Source organism: Lampris incognitus, chromosome 11 (genome assembly GCF_029633865.1).
Source record: "Lampris incognitus isolate fLamInc1 chromosome 11, fLamInc1.hap2, whole genome shotgun sequence".
Taxonomy (NCBI): Eukaryota; Metazoa; Chordata; class Actinopteri; order Lampriformes; family Lampridae; genus Lampris; species Lampris incognitus.
The window spans coordinates 6,686,023-6,706,437 of NC_079221.1; the positions used below are offsets into that span (position 1 = coordinate 6,686,023).

At 42.9% G+C, this 20,415-nt stretch overlaps 1 protein-coding gene across 9 annotated transcripts in view; it reads right to left on the bottom strand.

Moving 5' to 3' along the window:
- The window catches only part of LOC130121289 (muscleblind-like protein 2a), a 41,280-nt gene that overhangs the window by 12,894 nt on the left and 7,971 nt on the right, over nt 1–20,415 (bottom strand). For all 9 annotated transcript variants that reach the window (XM_056290176.1, XM_056290181.1, XM_056290180.1 and 6 more), the window contains exon 2: nt 18,820–19,577. In XM_056290176.1, coding sequence (XP_056146151.1) covers nt 18,820–18,993 — 174 coding nt within the window. In that variant the 5' untranslated portion in view covers nt 18,994–19,577. The remainder of the gene's footprint in view (nt 1–18,819; nt 19,578–20,415) is intronic.

A 20,415-nucleotide genomic window follows, 5' to 3' on the forward strand; every position in this document is an offset into this window, starting at 1 on the left:
CTTGAGGCAACAATTCATCCCTAATTCTAAGTGCTTTTGTTATTTTTTCTTGTTATAAAGCACTTCAAACCATGCATACCAGATTCCCAAAACATCCTTACATCACCAGGGGGGAGAATGTAGGACTTGCAACTGGGGGGCAGGGACCTTGGGGGGCATCCCTTATTTCGCCACATAGAAGGTGGCAACCCAAGGACAGACATACAAACATACAGACAGAGTCTCCTTCCATTTTAGATAGGTAGCCAATGGTCATGATAACATAAGCTAATGTTGAGTCTTGTAGAGCTAACTTGAATGCAATAGCGAACGTCAATGAGTTCATTTGTTGATCCATAATTTAGCAGCCGACTAGCAAGAAAAATTGATAGGCTATGTTATTGCTAGGAGATCCCTGCACTATTAAGATAATGAAAAGTTCTCTTTTAATGTAACATATGCTTAAAGACATTTCATCCTGGGTTGGGTCTGTCTACCCTGAACAAGCACAAGCGGTGCTATCTTCTCAACGCACCCCTCTCACGTGACTCGGTCTTCGGTCCGAACATCCAGGCTTTCGTCAACTAGTTGGAGACGGCCTGGAAGGTGACAAAGCAGTTGGGCTCCCATCTTTACCCCCAACAGTCCCCTCCATAGAAGCAGTGTCAGCTACCGAGGCCCTGCCATTGCCACTTCTCCGAGAAGTCCCGCTACAAGACCACCACCAGCGTGAGCCACCTTGGGTGCACTCAAGCTTCCCCGCATCCCCGTCGCGGCCAGGCACGTGGTAGGGGTGTCGGCCCCATTCGTTCTGCTTTCTCTGGTTGGAAGCAGAATATTTCTGGTTCTGTTTATAATATATGACCTTCTTGCTGTGAGGCGACCGTGCTAACCACTGTGCCACTGGAGTAAATGATCCATAAAAGAAAAAATACAACAACTGAAACAGCAGATGTCATACGCTGTTTATTTGTTTGTTGTTTGTCGTGATTCTTTTTATCTATTTATCTTCTGCATTTAACACAGTAGATTCTTGCTCTGCGGGAAAAATAAACTTCTGGAACATTCCTATTCACCATCTCTGCTTTATATACAGACAAAAATATTAAATTTATTACACAGAAGTTTAATTGTTGAAATGTGCTTGGCTATGTGGAAAAATACATTATCTAATTTGTGGTTCTACATCATCTAACTTGTGTCCTACAATGTGACTGAAAAATAAAAATATTCTAAAAAAGGGAAAAAAGAAAGAAGAGCACACACTTTGGACTTGTCAAGCAGCTGACAGACTGCGATGAGAACCAGCAGCAAGTAAATCTGCAGCACAGCTTCAAACTGGCGGGGACTTCAAAGCTAAAAGCTATTACTTGCTTATGGAAAAGAAGCTGAGAGGACACAAACAGCCTAGTAGTCCCTGAGTGAACTAACAAAGCCAGACTCTTCTGGACAGCATTATCTCCAATTGCTGGTGAATAGTCAAGTCTATGTATTCAGAAAAACCGTGATGACTGTCTCGTACCGACCTGGTACTAAAACGCTCTCTCAGCTGAACTAGACCAGATACTGGTAAACTGACTGATATTTAAAAAAGCCCTGTGCTATACATTTGTAACGACAGCTTTAGTGTGCCAAGCTACTTTTGTCTACTGGACTCCATGACAAGTCTAAATGCTGTGGTTTCCATCAATCAAGCATTAGCCTCATCACAGATTAGCCTTCAATGTCCTACATATTTAAATAAGAAATCTTCCAATCCAGTGAAAGGAGAACTGATTTAAACTAATTTACATTTCTCCCAAGAGATTCATATCAATTATTTTTTTATCCACTGGGATTAAACAGATAATTTGTTAATTAAGAAACCGCTGCCTTTGAGATGAAAGTCAGAATTGAAGTTAAGGCTGGACGTCAACTTTTACTGCCCATGCTGTAAAACGGGGGCTTGATAACACCAATCAAATACAAGACTTGAAAAAATAGTTTAATTTAAAAAAAAAAGTTTTTTTTTTTAACATAGTGATGCTGGTCCCATGGCTCAGGTCCTGGGCAACCTGCGCATCATATTCTTCATATATTTTATAATTCAATTATAATTCTGTTATCTTCTTTCAATGTTGTATTGTGTAAATGCAACATCCATTGCACGTTGTCCGTCTTGGGAGAGAGATCCCTCTTTGTTGCTCTCCCTGAGGTTTCTTCCTGGTTTTTCCTCCCTGTCAAAGGTTGTTTTTTTTTTATGGAGTTGTTCCTTATCCGATGTGAGGGTCTAAGGACAGGATGTTGTGTTGCTGTAAAGCCCACTGAGGCAAATTTGTAATATTGGGCTATAAAAATAAAATTGACTTGTCTTAAAATTTCAAGTTTTTAATTACACAAATCAGTCTGAATTTCTCTAGATCAGTGCGTTATTTTTGCCAACATTACACAGTATCGCTGCATCTCTCTGACTTTACTTTTCAATCACTTTATTCTTTTATGCAGAGCAACTTAACCTCCAGAACAGCCGTGTCATTGAAAGCAAATCTATGGATGCAGGATGTTTTGTGTGCTTAAAGTCTTTTGTGAGCGTCGTACTATGTCATTTACATTTCGTATGAATAGGACACAGTTCCACACCAGCGACACACTGCTTAACTGTTGGGCTGGCTGCAAAAGAAGCTAAAACAGCTGTTCAGCGCACACAGTCCAGACTTGTTCATAAACAAAAGCTACGACTCCTTACGGACACACATATTAAAAGTACTTCCCATTGAGTCAAATCCATCACGTGTCCTCCGTTCCTATTCACCGCCGAGCAAAACAGTGAGACGCATTCTAAAATGGAAAGGAAGCCAGTGAACATAAAGCACCGGGTTGTTTTATGACACTTCTCCCTTTTTTTAAAAAAAGCAAAATGTTCTCCTTCAGCCTGACGCAGTCCTGCAGGTTTTGGGGCCAAATGAATGAACAAGGCTTCCGAAGTGTCAGCGACGTTTAAAGATAAGCTAAGACTATATATAAGACGATACGCCGAGAACTCAACATCCACATTAATGTTATTTTGGATTCGATGCACTACAATATTTGGAAGGCAGCTGTCCAGTGCTTAAAGTTTGACTTGAGAGACAAAAAACCCCCCAAAAAACAACAAAGCGCTGCATTGGTGCAACAGTTCCTCTCGGAGAACGATCGGAGGAGGTGTTAATGCAACACACGGGGGGAAAGTTATTGTTTAGTAAGTGTTAAATGCCTCACGGGTGTGGTCTGCAGTATGCGAGCTCTTTATTCACTCTGTTGCTCACGAGGGGAACTAGGTGAGCCTGGCTTGCAACTGTAGACTGGCTCACGCAGTTTTCTGCAACGCAATTTTTGGAGAAAATAGTAACCCATCTCCATCCAATTAACATGTCTCCAAAACGACTTATATAATTATTACTTGAGTAGGATTATTGGGAACACTTTATAATAACTACACAAATGAAGCATTAGTTAAGTATTCGTAACTGCTGAATTCATCGTTTGTAAAGCAGGTCATGCACAAATGGTTAGTGTTAATAGATCTTTTATAAATACTTATTAATACTGCAAGTCATGATTAATTCAGGTAGTTAGTAGTTGTTAGTTAAGTATTTTGTATGACCTCACCTAAAGTAAGGACTATCTATGTCTTACAAAGCATTTACACATGAGACTGAAAGGCCAGCAGTACCTTGAGACTCACAAAAGTCTAAAGGATCATAAGATCCTTTAGAAAGTGTAAGTACATGATTAACAAACTATTTACATGTACATTTGTGCATGAATTAACCATGAATTGCAGTATTAATAAGCATTTATAAAACATCTATTAACACACTCACTAACCATCGGTGGACGTCTTGCTTTACAAATTCTTTACAAATGATGAATTCAGTAGTTACTAATACTTAACTAATGCTTCATTTGTGTAGTTATTATAAAGTGTTACTGCATTATTTAAGTAGCTTGTGACATGACAGCTATACTTAATGAAAAATATATGAAAACTACATGTCAGTCTTCAAGTTTAGCAGCGCTCTATTTACAACGTTACACTTTCATTTAGCAGACGCTCTTATCCAAAGTGACGTACATCTGAGAGTTAATACAACACAAGCAAGGATCTAGTCAGGAGACAAACACAAGTAAGTGCCAAAAAACTATTTGTGGTAAATATCTGCAGTCAGTGGACTTAATCCAGACTTGAGTAGCTATAAAAAAGTAAATCATATTACAAGCCATGATTCTACATTAGGCGGCACGGTGGCGCAGTGGTTGGCGCGGTCGCCTCATAGCAAGAAGGTTCTGGGTTCGAGCCTAGGGGTAGTCCAACCTTGGGGGTCGTCCCGGGTTGTCCTCTGTGTGGAGTTTACATGTTCTCCCGGGTCTGTGTGGGTTTCCTCTGGGTGCTCTGGTTTCTTCCCACAGTCCAAAGACATGTAGGTCAGGTGAATCGGCCATACTAAATTGCCCCTAGGTATGAATGTGTGTGTGTGTGATGGCCTGGTGGCCTGTCTAGGGTGTCTTCCCGCCTGCCACCCAATGGCTGCTGGGATAGGCTCCAGCATCCCCGCGACCCTGTGAGCAGGATAAGCGGTTCAGATAATGGATGGTTTCTACATTAGGGGCAGGTGGTGCCCCTCTACGTGGTGCTGCAGTGGGCAGCTTCATCATGGCTTGACATATAAAATATATATTGGCAAGCTCAGCTTGATTAATATTCAAAACAGTCTTTTCTATCAACACAATTACATCGCGTTAAGATTTTGGGGAGAAAACTGTCATGGTGTACCTACATGTTTGTGTGTATACTGGATGTGTGTACTTGTTATGCAAGCTGCGAGGGTGGGGCTGGCCCTTCAGTATTTCTGTGAGGCAGGTCAACAGGAAAACTGCTGTGCACACACTATGGATTCCTTGTGACAGCCTGTGGGGCCAGTAGGGATGGGTACTGAAACTCAGTATCAAATGGGCACCAATACTAAATTATTAGAGACCGAAGTATTGATAAGCTCCAGCGTTAACAGTTCTGCTATCTAACCTGATTACAATAGGTTAAACTCGTTATAGCACAGCCTTGCTAAATTTATGCCAGAAACTTCCGAATTGCAGATAACTGACAGTCTCTAGAGAGTAGAGCGAAATTAGATGAGCTCCTGTTGGAGAATAGTGATTATCATGACTAGTGAAAGGCAGCTGTCAGTCCATAGCCAGCAAAGAATTTCCTGAGCAAAACGCCAAGATGAATATATCTGTAGTTAGGGATGGGTACCGAAACCCGGTATCAAATGGGCACCAGTGCTAAATTATTAAAGACCGTAGTACTGATAAGCTCCTACGTTAACGGTTCTGCTATCGGTATTGGAGAAATCAAGAAAATAAATTTCCAATTTATTTAGGCTACATAAACATTATCTTGCACCTTTTATCTCACCAACTCTGTTTCTAACTTGCAATAAAATTAAGATATTTTATCTAAAATGCATTTTCACTATTCCCAATACAGAAGAGAAATCTCTCCTGGCCCTGTCGTATGTGCAAGCCACGGGGCAGGGCCAGGTCCCTTCCTCCCCTCTCTCAGATACAAGGGCGCACACATACACTGTCATGGTTGTGCGATCTGGGTCATCGGGACTCGCCTGGCCTCCATCCCCTGATTGGTGTTTCGGTTCACCTGCGCCCCATTGCCTGAGTGACCCTGATTGCCCGGCTTCACTCACCTATTCCCCTTTCTCCGACTGGCTGTGCTGTTCTTGTTCTGTCCTGCGCACCTGCGCCCAATCTCCCTGATTGGCACCCCTATGTATATATTCCCCCCGGTTTCCCAGATTGCTTGTCAGTTCGTCTCAGAGACACTCGGTCGCCGGATGCACCATGTCCTGTTGCGAGCCTGCCCTGCGGGCTGTACCTGCTGTCTGATTAAAGCGTTGTTCTAGCACAGTCTGTCTCTGAGTCGTCCATTTGGGTCCTCCATTCCTGCTCTCGGCGTGACATACACACACAGCCTGCTCTAAGTGACAATGGTGGAGAGAGAACGAAACGGTCAGAAGTCTGGTTATACCTCACTAGGGTCGATGCTGACAATGCCCGTTGCCACAAGGGCAAAAAATCTTTTGCATGCAAGGGTGGAAACACAAACACTTTTGAAACATCTAGCGTGTAGCAAGTGCATCAATACAGGTGGAGAAATGCAGTTTTTTTTTTTAATTTTGATTTTTCTTCCCAGTTGTAACCGGCCAATTACCCCACTCTTCTGAGCCCTCCTGGTTGCTGCTCCACCCCCGAGCCAGAGAGGGCTGCAGACCACCACATACCTAGAGCCCATACAGTTAACTGAATTATACAAATATGAGTTAATGATGAAGACGTAGGTCAGGTGAATCGGCTGTACTAAATTGTCCCTTGGTGTGAATGTGTTTGTGTGTCGGCCCTGTGATGGCCTGGTGGCCTGTCCAGGGTGTCTCCCTGCCTGCTGCCCAAAATGACTGCTGGGATAGATTCCAGCATCCCTGTGACCCTGAGCAGGATAAGCGGTTTGGATAATGCATGGATGGGATAATGATTAGAAGTAATGCTCTGTCCAGACATGAGAAAATAAAGCAACATTAATTCTGTTCTTCATTTGTTTTTTCTCTTGAAAAAAAATAAAAAGAACAGACACGAGTACCATTAAAGTACTGGATCGATAAGCAGTATCAGTAAAGGTAGTAGTATTGTTAAAATCTCAACGATACCCATCCCTCGGGGCCAGACTGTGTTCCCTTGCCTTGCTTGTTTGTTGTGGCTTCTACTTGTGAGAAAACATACTGACTCAGTGGCCTACACATCAGCCTAAAAACCACTAGTCATGTTGGCGTTACGATCACAACCAGATTCAGCACCTCAGCTTTGGAGGAACAATTAGAAATTAAACTTATGAGGGCACAAAAAAAGACAAGAAACCAAAGAGAAAACCTTGATTCTGACCCAGCACGGTTAAGGAACAGGACGCGGCTAGCTGCTAGCCTATATAATAAATCACTTTTGTGTTTTCGTTGCCTTCTGCTTGGGGGTCGGCATGTTTGGATCATTATCAGAAGTCCCTGAAATGCCATCAATCTGAAACAAATGAATCTAGATTTCATTAGCAAGGTCAGACGTTTTCCCACATGAAAGATGGCCAGTCAACTGTCCTTTTCAAGAAATGAGCATTATTTGTGTGTCAGTATTTTTTTCTGGCAGATTACAGGGTGTGTATCATATCGCACAGTTTGAATTACTATTATTGCTTAATTAAGTGTGTTTCACTGCAGTGAAATGCTGTTTTTTCACTGCAGGAATGGCGGTCTTGGCGATCAGACAACTGCTGTAGGCCTAGATTATTTTGTGGTGTTTTGTTGGTGTGTTAAGTTGCATTTTAGGCCTGTTGTCGGTGTTGTGTGGAGTTTGAGGTCATGGGCAGGTACTCTTGGTCTACCGGTCAGGAAATTATAGTGTATTTTTCTCTCCCCATTTGTGTGAGAGAGAGACTGAATGTGTGTGTGTGTGTGTGTGTGTGTGTGTGTGTGTACACGTGTTCCCATTTTGTCATTTTATGAATTCATACATCCTGCTGGCTTTAATCGTAGTCTAGACCAGGGTTGGCAACCTGCGCCTCTGGAGCCGCATGCAGCTCTTTTGTCCCTCTCCAGTGGCTCACTGTGGCTTTGACAAAAAATATATGGAAATGAATAATGGGTGTTTTTCTTAACAACTCATTTTTCATTTATCATCGTTGCAGGCCTAAAGTGATTCTTGCGTTCCCCACAATGAACAGAAAAAAAAGCTTTAACATGTCATCAACTAAAATGTGCGTCATAGCCTATATCTACGGCCAGCGCCTTTCCCTCTACATTTTGCCAAACCTCAATAGCGGTGCTAGTCTGGAGACTCCCTACCTCAAGCATGAGCTACACAGTTCAAATATGGCCCCCGCCTCACAGATGAGAGCCCGAAGTACAACCCTGATATGGAGAAGATCTGCACTGACGTTCAGAAACAGAAATCACATTAAATGGGTGAGTGTGCGATCCTTTAACAGGCTATTATACTGCTACCAAGTATCTGTTTTAGCAAGTTGTGATTTTGTCAATGAATTGAATGACCCGTAGCTATTGTGTTTTTTTCCTTTCTTTTTTGCCCCCTTTTTCTCCCCAATTGTATCAGGCCAATTACCCCACTCTTCCGAGCCGTCCCGATCACTGCTCCACCCCCTCTACCGATCAGGGGAGGGCTGCAGACTACCACGCCTCCTCCGATATATGTGGCGTCGCCAGCCGCTTCTTTTCACCTGACAGTGAGGAGTTTCACCAGGGGGACGTAGCGTGTGGAAGGATCACGCTATTCCCCCCAAGTTCGCCCTCCCCCCGAACAGGTGCCCTGACCAACCAGAGGAGGCGCTATTGCAGCGACCAGGACACATACCTACATCCAGCTTCTCACCCACAGACGCGGCCAATTGTGTCTGTAGGGATGCCCGACCAAGCCGGAGGTAACACGGGGATTCGAACCGGGATCCCCGTGTTGGTAGGCAACGGAATAGACTGCTACGCTACCCGGACGCCCCAGGTGTTGTGTTTTATACTTGGGGCCCAAGGGTTGATTGCTGTACAAGGCAGAGGAAAACTGAAGAGGATTACCCCGCAGTGCACTGGCCTTTTTTCAGTCTTTTGTTTTGTTGATAACAGCATCCCCCAATAAAAATAAGAAAAAAATGTAAACGTTTTCTTTATTGTAACTCTATAATTTCATAAATGCAACAAAACATGGTATTATTGTAATGGAAATGCAAAGTTAAAGCACCAAACAATCATAAATACCCACTGCAGAGTAGCCACATGAGGTAAAACATAATGAATGCTCATTTACACCTATTAGTAATGTTGATGAGCTAATTTAGACCTAACAGGCTGTTTTACCTTCATTATGAGGCCCAAATGCGTTTTGCAGCTCCAGGCAGAATTTTTTTTCTTTTTAATTGGCCAAAAATGGCTCTTTTGATAGTAAAGGTTGCTGACCCCTGGTCTAGACCAACTGTGTCCCACCAGAATAGTCTTTCTTAAGTCGCCACTACTTAATACAATCACTTATTCATCCATCCATTATCCAAACTGCTTATCCTGCTCTCAGGGTCACAGGGATGCTGCAGCCTATCCCAGCAGGCATTGGGTGGCAGGCGGGAAGACACCCTGGACAAGCCGCCAGGCCATCACAGGGCACTGGTTCAAATCTCCAAGGATAAATTTGGGGGCATCTGGACAGATTGAATCGAGCCTGTGTGTTACATCAGCAATCAGTTGTGCAGCGGCGGATGCATTAGTTCATGGATGAATGTACACCATCGTGAAGAAGAGCTGTTGAAATCCAAGAGGCAAGTAGTAAGGCAGAATGAGCCATATTTATCAGATTTAGTCATAAACTAAGAGCAAAATAACCCCCCAAAACACACAACATCAACTAAGAGCTTGATGACCCCCTCCACCTCCAACAAACACACACACACACACACACAATGATCTCTCCCTCTCCCTCTCTCTCCCGTATATTGGTTGGTCCGAAGGAGGTGGACCTTGCTAATGATTGCAGTTGTTAAGGGTCAGATATGCCTCCCCCACTTTCTCATTATCACCCCCATTTTCTTCAGGAAATACACCTTTCTAGTTTTTATTATTTAGCAATTAATTTGTTCTGTTTTTCATCATTACCTTCTTTCAATCTGTGCACATTCACCACTTTACGTTGCAGTCTGATGTATAATTGTTTTACACTGAGCGATGGTCCAGCTAGTTTAAATGAGCACGTGATAAGTTTGCGCCTACGCAAAGATCTTACTACTGACATCACGCACAACGCCGGGCATTTCCGCCGTGCCGCACGTAAGACCAAACAGGTAAGACTAAACAGTTTATACGTTTTAACGGCCGACACATTAACACAAGTTTGTGGCTGCTCTTCTATCTTGTATTTGCTTACATCTCAACCGCGTGAATCCCTCCACGTCACTGACTGCCGTTAGCAACAGAGGTGTCGGACTAACATTAGCATACTGGAGCTAAAAATCCCTTATTTACCTTGGAAATGGCGAACACAGAATTTTATTGTAGACGCAGTGCCATGTCTGTAAATTGCAACCAACATTTGTATATGGCAACAGTTTGACCTCCTCAGTGTGTGACTGAGGAGGTCTTGTGACTGAAACAATCACGCCACTTCCTAGTTGGTATCAAAGCCATCATTGCTGTTCTGCAAGACATCGCCTTTGCATTGTTTGTGATGAGATTTTGACATAAGGTGGTGGCTAAACATCACAACTGAGACTCTGAACAACTGAACCACCGTGGTCTGCGTGAAGGAGCAGACAGGTTGGAATTTAATGTCAACAAATTAAAGTCTGAACATACACGTGAAACAACCCTGAATTTAAGTGGTCAAATAAAATAAGGCTTGTCTTGAACAGAATTACTAATTCATTCATATCCATCCATCCATTATCCAAGCCGCTTATCCAAAGTCAGGTCGCAGGATGCTGGATCCCAGCAGTCATTGGGCGGCAGGTGGGGAGACATTCTGGACAGGCCGCCAGACCATCACAGGGCTGATTCCACCTGACCTACATGTCTTTGGACTGTGGGAGGAAACCGCAACACCCAGAGGAAACCCACACAGACATGGGGAGAACATGCAAACTCCACACAGAGGACGACCCAGGACAACCCCCAAGGTTGGACTACCCTGGGGCTTGAACCCAGGGCCTTCTTGCTGTGAGGCGACAGTGCTAACCACTGCACCACCGTGCTTGCCTGGACCAAAGATCATTGACATATTAATTTCTTGTGTGTATTTATTTTTTCTATTCCGTTATTTCCTATAAATCAATGAGGTCCTACAGGTCCAGCAGATTTAATCTGTCGTGAAGAACTCGTTGCCTATGCAAACTGCGCCCTCCATCATGTTCTTAATTTTGCAGCAGGTTTTATTTATTAGCTAATGTAAAGCAAAACACTCAGAAATGAAGGTAGACAGGAGCAACAAAAGAAAATGACATTAACAGAGAGAGAGAGAGAGAGAGAGAGAGAGAGAGAGAGAGAGAGAGAGAGGCAGAGACAGAAAAGGAAAGGAAAGGAGTGAGTGATACATCCAAACCTCTTATTGTACGTTCCCATAATATTGAAAGACTACAGTGGATTTGAGTGTCCTCACCACAACATCTAGACGCAGAGCCCATCAGAAAACACTCAACACAACCCATATCATTAAAGTGAAACCAAAAACAGAATAGGCCCCTGAAGTAACATAGTTTGGTCTTAGTTTTGGTCTATACAGCCAACTCACCATGTGGTCTTTGCTTTAGAAATTTTACTGTACAGTCTGAAAAGAGGGAGAGGGATGTGACCCAGTTGCAGATGAGATGAACAAAAGGGGGAGCGGAAAGGCAAAATTATTTTTTACCTTTACACCTGACGCAATACTCTTACCTGAACAATGCAGTCTTCAGTGGCATTTCCTCTCATCTCATCCCTTCTCAATTCTTTCCATTAAAGGCTAGCAGAGCACTTGTACGTCAGCTCAGAGCCTTGGTTAAAACTTTTTAGATGTCAATCAATTTTCTTTAGACAGTACATTAAAGACTACACAAATCTGGGCATCCGGGTAGCGTAGTGGTCTATTCCATTGCCTACCAACACGGGGATCGCCAGTTCAAATCCCCATGTTACCCCCAGCCTGGTCGGGCGTCCCTACAGACACAACTGGCCGTGTCTGCGGGTGGGAAGCAGGATGTGGGTATGTGTCCTGGTCGCTGCACTAGCGCCTCCTCTGGTCGGCTGGGGTGCCTGTTCAGGGGGGAGGGGGGAACTGGGGGGAATAGCGTGATTCTCCCTGGTGAAACTCCTCACTGTCAGGTGAAAAGAAGCGGCTGGTGACTCCACATGTATCGGAGGAGGCATGTGGTAGTCTGCAGCACCTCCCCGGATTGGCAGAGGGGGTGGAGCAGCGACTGGGATGGCTCGGAAGAGTGGGTAACTGGCAAAGTACAACTGGGGAGTAAAATGGGGAAACCCCCCCCCAAAAAAAAGAATACACAAATTTTCATCTCATAAAATGAGAGCAACACTAGCATTATCAGATTCTAGTGACTCAATGGAGGATTAGTCATTATTATTTAACAATGTTTATTTTCCTGGATGTAGGGCTAAAACCTTTAGGTAAAAGAAAAATAAATAAATAAACCAGTGCTTCCTGAATAATATACAGCAATGCTATAGTACAAATAAGCATCAAGGTTAAAATACTGGAAACACCAGTCAAGGGATCACCTATTTGTCCACTCCATAGCACTGTTCATAAATCTTAGTGGGTGGCATTTTAACAGTTTTGGAGCAAATACATTTTGACAAATGCCAGTATAACAGCATGCTGCGGTAGTCTCCCCGCCCACGCACTGAATGTTAAACACCATTCGACAAAAAAAAACCATGGACAGCCCTACATCCAGCCTATGAGCGTCCGAAGTAAAAAAAAAAAAAAAAAATCCCAGTTTGCTCTTTACTGTAACGCTCTCTATGCCGGGTTCGGGGATTAGATTTGTTCCTGAGGACAAAGCAAGTATTCTCGGTACAAAGCCACAATCGATTTAGTTTTTGTTCAGAGCCGAGTGAAAAATAAATATTTCCATTACCCACTGATCTGTTGGTGTAATTACTCTTGAGTGTGTCAGTTTTGTTTGTATATCTAAAAGAAACAGAAAAAAAACCACTTCAGATATTAGATGCGGGGATAACAGGATTCTTGTATAGACAATCAAGCTGACAACCAAGCAAAAGGCTTGTGTTTTTTTCTGATTCATTGCCACAATATCTTCTTAGATATTATGATAATGAATCTTGGGGTTGTTCTGTGTTTAGATGGTGTGTGAGACATTAAACAAAAACAGAATAACATTGTCAGGGATACACTTTTGGCCACAGCTCTGGACGTTGGCGCGGGACCTATTACGGGGGCTTTAATTACCCAAGAGTGCTGCAGACGCTTTGGTCTAAATCACACGGACAAATCTTTGGTGGACTCACTTAAGTTGTCACACAGCTTGAAAAAGAGAGCCAAAAAGCATCTCCTTGTATGAGAAAGGACACTTCCTTAATTACTTGGGCTTCTTTCATTGGAGTGAGGCAAAGTATATATTCATAGTGGTGAGCGAGACCGTATTCAATAGGTTCCGAGTTAATCTTAATACAGGTCCCAGTCTATAAAGGGTGTTCCCTTCTCTGCCATTTCGCCTGACCCCTGATCGTCTCAAAGGAATGAGCTACAGACAGCAGCCTGGATTTGACCGATCACGGCTGACAGTCTGCTTAGTCTAGTGAAGTCAAGGAGTGGCCAGTGGATGTCATGAGCTTATGTCTGCTCTTTCTTGTTGGTAGTCATGAGATACTAGTCACAATATGAGATCATGCGCACAAAATCAAATTGTCTTAAGTATGTTAGGTCTAATTGGTGAATCAGCAGAGACTTAGTTTGCTGTTTACAGGCTATACTGAGAACGGTAATCCAACATTGCTACAGAATGCTATACTTCATGCCAGATTGACTGAGACAGATTCATGGCATAACAAAACACAGCAGTGCACTTGGCTACATGAAAGCAGGTAACACCATAAAAGTGATTTTTTTTTTGATTTAAGAGGTACATTAGTAGAGTATCAGAAAAGCTAGCTCTACAGACTGCAATCAGTACAGCCTGAGGCAAACAGCCACCTAGCTAGTAACAGCTGACTGTGGCCGTGTCAGTGACAGGCAACATTCAAAAACATCTCTTACAACAGGCTATTCATAAGGAGAAGTTGTGACATCATCACATGACTACAGCAATTGCACATTTCTCGGCCAGTCTCTTCCCTTCAACAGCTTATGTAATTCTATGGTCAGGATACTGGTAACGTCAAAACAAGTGGCTATATAAAATACAAGGCTATATAGGATGTAAGCAGATCACAGTAATGCTTTCCTGGAACAGAACCACATTTCAAAAAATCTGCCTTCATACGTTACAAATTGTGATTTGTATGTGTACCCAAACGTCAGTGATATGTCTGCAGGAAATTATTTTACAAAGACACTGAACAAATACTGCAATGCAGGGTTGATCAACTTCCAGCCACAGTCTAAAAATTACAAGAGAATCCTGACAAAAAAACCCTGACAATATTGGGCGAATACAAGCATGAGTGGGTGGCTTGTGCCCGTGAGCATTATAATCCTGTTTGCTGAGGGCATTAGTGTTGCTCACAATATTTCAAAAACACAATAAAGAAAGGAATTTCAGAGAGAAAATAGCGTATTGCCTATAATGCATTACTGCGATTTGCAAAAGCTTCGCAAAATTAACCTTCAAACCTGACTGAACAGAGCAACAACTTTGATGACTTCGGAAAACCCTACTTAATTTTAGCATGCTCCGCCCTGGACCTGCCTGCAGCCTCTTGTTGGGAGTACTTCAGTCACAATGGACACAATACCACATGAGAGGCATGCTGGATAGAAAGGGAACCATGGGGAAGACTAACTCAATAACTGCACTGTTTAGCAGCTGCTGTGAAAACCGTATGACATTTCTCAAGATTAATCAGATTCTAGCCTTTGCTAAGTGTTCTACTTTTCATTTAAGAAAAGCAGTTGGTAACAATACAATTTAATCTAAATGTGCAACCACTATGTGGAATATTTAACAATATTCAACACATCATTGGATGAAATTCAGAAATATCCAAAACCAAAACAAGTTTTAATTTAATTTAAATAATAAACCAGTTGTCTCCACGCTTGCCGGCTGGCCCGCTGGAGATTGGGGGTTCAAAGCCCGGTTGGGATGAGCCTACAACAAGAGTCCAAAGGCTTAGACTACAAATGATATACAAGTCAACTACCTCAGACCTGAGTGAGTGTAACACAAATAAGAGTCATACCAGCTTGGAGGTTGCCTGGGTTAACAAGGTCCGCGTCAATTGTTGGGGAACCAGGACAACCTGATGAGAAATGGGCTACTGGAACAAGACATTCATGGACAAGGGCCAAGAACCTGGAACTGATGGAATGCTACTATAACAGCAGACCCCAGGAGAGGGGCTTTATGTGGGACCAGTAGGAAACCTATTTCCACACTGACTCAGAAGTAGCTAGTGGCTCAATGTTCAAACGTCAATAGAAGTAAGCTATTGTCACAACTTGAGATTGAGAGGCTCCAACAGGAAGACTATACAATTCAGCACCCTGAATGGCTGCTCAGTAGGAAGGCAATACATGAGGACAGACTCCAACCAGCTGAAACATTCCTACCAGCCATGACAGCTGAAGCACCTGAGGTTCAGTGACAAAGTACTATCACAAAGCCTGCTTGCAGATGTGAACACAGCCTTATGCAATGTCTTGACTGCCACCATAACAGAGACCAACGAGCTTGTATATGCCACTGCAACCGTAATCCCGGAGATGCTTGAGTACAGGATTATGAACACAGGTCAATATCAGTACCCTCCATGGAAGAGTAGGCTGGAAGCCAAGATCAAAGCAGTACGAAGAGATTTTAGCCTGTCAACAGAGGTGCAGGAAGCTGTGATGAAAGACAGGACCTGGTTGAAGAAGTACAGCAAGTTGTCCATAAATGAGGCCCTGGAAACTGCCAAACAAAGGCTCACACCTCTGGCCACCAGGCTGAAGAGATACACTAGAGAAGCAGAAGCCAAAAGATTTAACGGCCTGTTCCTCAAAGAACCATCCAAAGTGTTCTCCCATCTGCAGAGTAACAAGGGAACAACACCAGACCCACACAGAACAGAGATCGAGCAATACAGGAAGGATATACATTGCCAAACAAAGGCTCACATCTCTGGCCACCAGGCTGAAGAAATACACTAGAGAACTAAAAGCCAAACGAGTAAATGGCCTGTTCCTCAAAGAACAAAGAACTAACTCAATAACTGCATTGTTTAGCAGCTGCTGTGAAAACCATATGACATTTCTCAAGAGTCTCAGATTCTAGCCTTTGCTAAATGTTGCACTTTCCATTTAACAAATGCAGTGAGTAACAATACGATTTAATCAAAATATGAAAGCACTATGTAGAATATTTAACAATATTCAACACATCATTGGGTGAAATTCATAACTATCCACAACCTCAGTGGTTCAAACCCCGGTTGGGATGAGTCTCCAGTAAGAGTCCAAAGGCTTAGTCTCCTAATGCTATACAAGTCAGCTACCTCAGACATGAGTGAGTGGAACACAAATAGAGTAATAACAGCTTAATACCAGGTTAACAAGGTCCATGTCAAGTGTTGGGAAAAGTGTATTCCCATCTGCAGAGTAACAAGGGAAAAACATCAGACCCACCCAGAGCAGAGACCAAGCGATACTGGAAGGATATATGGGAAAAAAGAGGCATCACACAATTTCAATGCCCAGTGGCTGATGGACCTAAGAGCAGACCACAGCAACATCTCAGAACAAGAACCAGTTATCATCACTGCGGCCAACATTCAACGATGAGACTCAAGCCTGAAGAGCTGGACTGCATCAGGCCCTGACATTATTCACAGCTACTGGCTGAAGAAGCTAATGGCACTCCATGAATGCTTGGCGACACAGACAAACCAGCTGCTAACATCAGGGTCTCACCCTGACTGGCTAACACAGGGGAGAACAATACTGAACATGAAGGTAGTGTACCCTTGTGGGTACAACACCTTCAAACTACCAGCTGATAACCTGCCTGTCAATAACATCGAACATGGAGTTACTATCAGTTACCATCAGCCACCTCCTATACATGGATGACATCAGGCTGTATACCAGGAATGAGTGAGACATTGACTCACTGATCCACCTCACCAGGATCTACAGCGACGACATCGGGTTGTCATTCGAACTGGACAAGTGCAGTCGAACGGTGGCAATGGAGGATTGAAGGGGTTGAATTACCAGATGGTAGGATAACAGACATACAGGACAGTTACAAGTACCTAGGTAATCCACAGGCAAATGCAAACCATGAGGAGGCAGCACGGAGGTCAGTTTCAGCCAAATACCTCCAGAGAGTGAGGCTAGTCCTGAGGAACCAGCTCAATGGGAATAATAAGATCCAAGCCATCAACACATATGCCCTACCAGTCATCAGATACCCAGCTGGAATAATAAGTTGGCTAAAGGAGGAGGTAAAGGCTACAGATATCAGGACACGGAAACTTCTCAAAATGCACGGAAGGGTTCCACCCAACGTCCAGCAGCCCGAGTCTGTACGACAAGTGAAAAGATGGGGGCCGAGAGTAAGTATCAGAGCCACTATCCAAGATCAAACAAGGAACATCCACGTGTACATCAGAAAGAGCCCCCCCCCCCAAGACGAACAGCTGAGTGAGTACCTCAAGTAGCAGAAGAGAGTGCCGAGGAAGAAGAAGAGGCGCTATCATGGAAGACTAAGCCCCTCTATGGGATGTACCATCCAAAGATGAGGTGGCTGATAGAGAAATCCTACCAGTGGCTAGAAAAGGCTGGACTGAAGGACAGCACAGAGGCTCTGATCAAAGTAGCACAATAACAGGCACCCAGCATCAGATCGGTTGCAGCAGGGGGTCTACCACACCAATCTAGACCCAAGATGAAGGCTGTGCAAAGATGCCCCTGAGACAGTCCTGCACTTAGTAGCAGGGTGTAAAATGCTAAGTGGGAAAGCATACACTGAAAGGCATAACCAAGTGGCTGAGATAGTGTACACGAACTTCTGTACTGAATACAGACAGGAAGTCCCTAAGTCCAATAGGGAGACACCACCAAAGGGGGTTGAGAATGGTAGAGCTAACATCCTGAGGGACTTCAAATTCCAGATTGGTAAGCAGGTGCTGGCTAACCAACCAGACATTGTGGTGGTCGACAAGGAACAGAAGACAGCAGTAGTGATCTATGTAGCAATCCCGAGCGACGACAACATCAGGAAGAACGAGCATGAGAAGCTCGAGAAATACCAAGGGCTGAAGGAAGAACTAGATCGGATGTGGAAGGTGAAATCCACAGTAGTTGCAGTGATTATAGGAGCACTAGGAGCTGTTACTCCCTAACTGAAAGAGTGGCTCCAGCAGATTCCAGGAACAACTTCTGAGGTCTCTGTCCAGAAGAGTGCAGTCCTAGGAACAGCTAAGACACGGCGCAGAACCCTCAAACTCCCAGGCCTCTGGTAGAGGACCTGAGCTTGAGGAAGGCACACATAACCCAAAAAAGGGCGAGGGGGAGTTTTTTATTTTTTTTTTTTTTTTTTTAGATATGTCAAGTGCTTGATCCTTAGGTCACACAGAAAGACTATTGGCCAAGCAAGCTGTGTGTAAACTGAAGACGTAAGAGATAAAATGATCAATACAAGAATAATCCACAGTCCTTTTTGTGCTGCGATAATTGTAAAATTCTGAATGAATTAAACCAGTCCTGGACACATTGAGTAAAGTGCAATGGAGTGAATAAGCTCAAACCCAACTGAAAGCCAGCAATCTATAACCACAGTTGGATGGGTGAGTTCAGAACCTGAGCTGTCATTTGTTGACCATTTTTGAAAAGGTGTGAAATTATACTATTATTAAATTACTGGCAAATTTCCTCCATGTTACATTAAAGTTGTAAGATTTCACCTTACTTAACAGTTTAAATGTACTTTTCTGTAGTGACAGAATATATGAATGGAAACAATGCTTAACTTCCCCTCTTGTGTCAATGACCAATTTTTCCTACATTAAGTAAGAGGATCATTAAATTGCCAGTGAATGTAGTGTGAATTATATTCCTTACCTTTAATGAGTCAAAGCAGGCGATAACTCTCCCATTTTCAACTTGGCAGCTCTTTGGTGGATGTGCAAATTTGCATTCCTCGTCACTACGTGAACACGTTCCTCGCTGAAACTGCCGACACACTTCCAGAGTAAGCCATTTTGTGTCTCTTATTGAGGAAATACTCAAAGCCATGTCCAGAGAATTTAATCTTGGATTGCAAGTTAAAACCTCAAATAATATTGTTCACTAGTACCCTGCGTAACCCAAAAATTCGTATGCTGATCAAGACCTTTTGGCTTTATGTAAAAGGTCCTCTATTAGAATGACCTGGTGTTTCCTCCATCAGCTGGTGTCCATAGGCTAGATGGCTGGTCAGTCTCCTAGAATTTGTCCATCAATCATGGACCAACAAACGTTCAGGGAAGGACAGTGGTGCTTACTCTGTTACACATTCAAGTATGTGTCTCTTTACTGACAGAACCCATAAATATCATGGGCTAAAAGGAGTTTCATGAAAAAAAATCTGCAGACCTGTCAGGTTAAGTAAAATTTCTCAGGTTTTTAGCATTTGGCAGATCTATCACCTCACTAAATCTCAATTTTTGGATTCTAATGACGCTGAAGTTGTGCAAAAGGGAAATGGAGGCAGAAGACTTCCAGCTGAGGTATCCTGTGTTGGTGCTCCAACCTGGACTTAAAGGGAGTATAAGCTTGTCATATACACAGACCAGCTTCAAGTTGAGGATGACGTCTCAAAGGCACTTTCTGTTGGTGATCTGAAAGATATAAAGGTAGATTTACATTAACTGATGACAACAACCCACTTTTCATTTCAAAATATCAAATGTATCACCACACTTTAGTGAAAGGCATTGGTATGCAAATGAAAAACACTTCCTTTAAATAGAGCCTACTTCTTCTTCTCTGTGGAATGGTTAGACAGAAGGAAATCATGAAATTATTTTATTCTGCAAAGAAGCTATTAAGTAGAACTGGCTGTAGCTGTCCAATTGGTCCAAAAAGAGAGTTTTTACACGAATTTTGTCGTTTCAAATAAAAAAAGCTTACTGTAAACAGCAAAGATCAAATACAATCCCCAAAATTTACAAGAAAGTATGTAAGCTCGCTTTAGGTGGATACATTTTTCATTCAGTAAAAAGAAATGCAATACATTGCAATGGAAACACATTTGCTGAATAAAATTGAAACGTGAAAACGATTTAATCACATGATCAGCTATTTCTTCATCTTATGTGGTCCATCTTTCTCATGGCTGTTGAAGTATGGTCGCATGACAAAGGCCTACATCCAGGGTTTTATTTGTTTAAACAGACTGGTGGAAACACACTGTGATTCATTTAGCGACGACATTTTGTTATTCAATTTAAATTTGTTCTAAAATTGGATGGAAACATAACAATGGATAGGGGATAGGTATCGTTAAGATGGTACTACTACTCTTAACGATATTTCTTATCGATCTGGTACTTTAAAGGTACTCTTATTGGTGCTTTCTGTTATTTTTTTTAAGAGAAAAACACAAAAATTAAGAACAGAATTAGCATTGCTTTATCGTCTCATGTCTGGACAGAGCGTTACTTTTAATCATCAAAC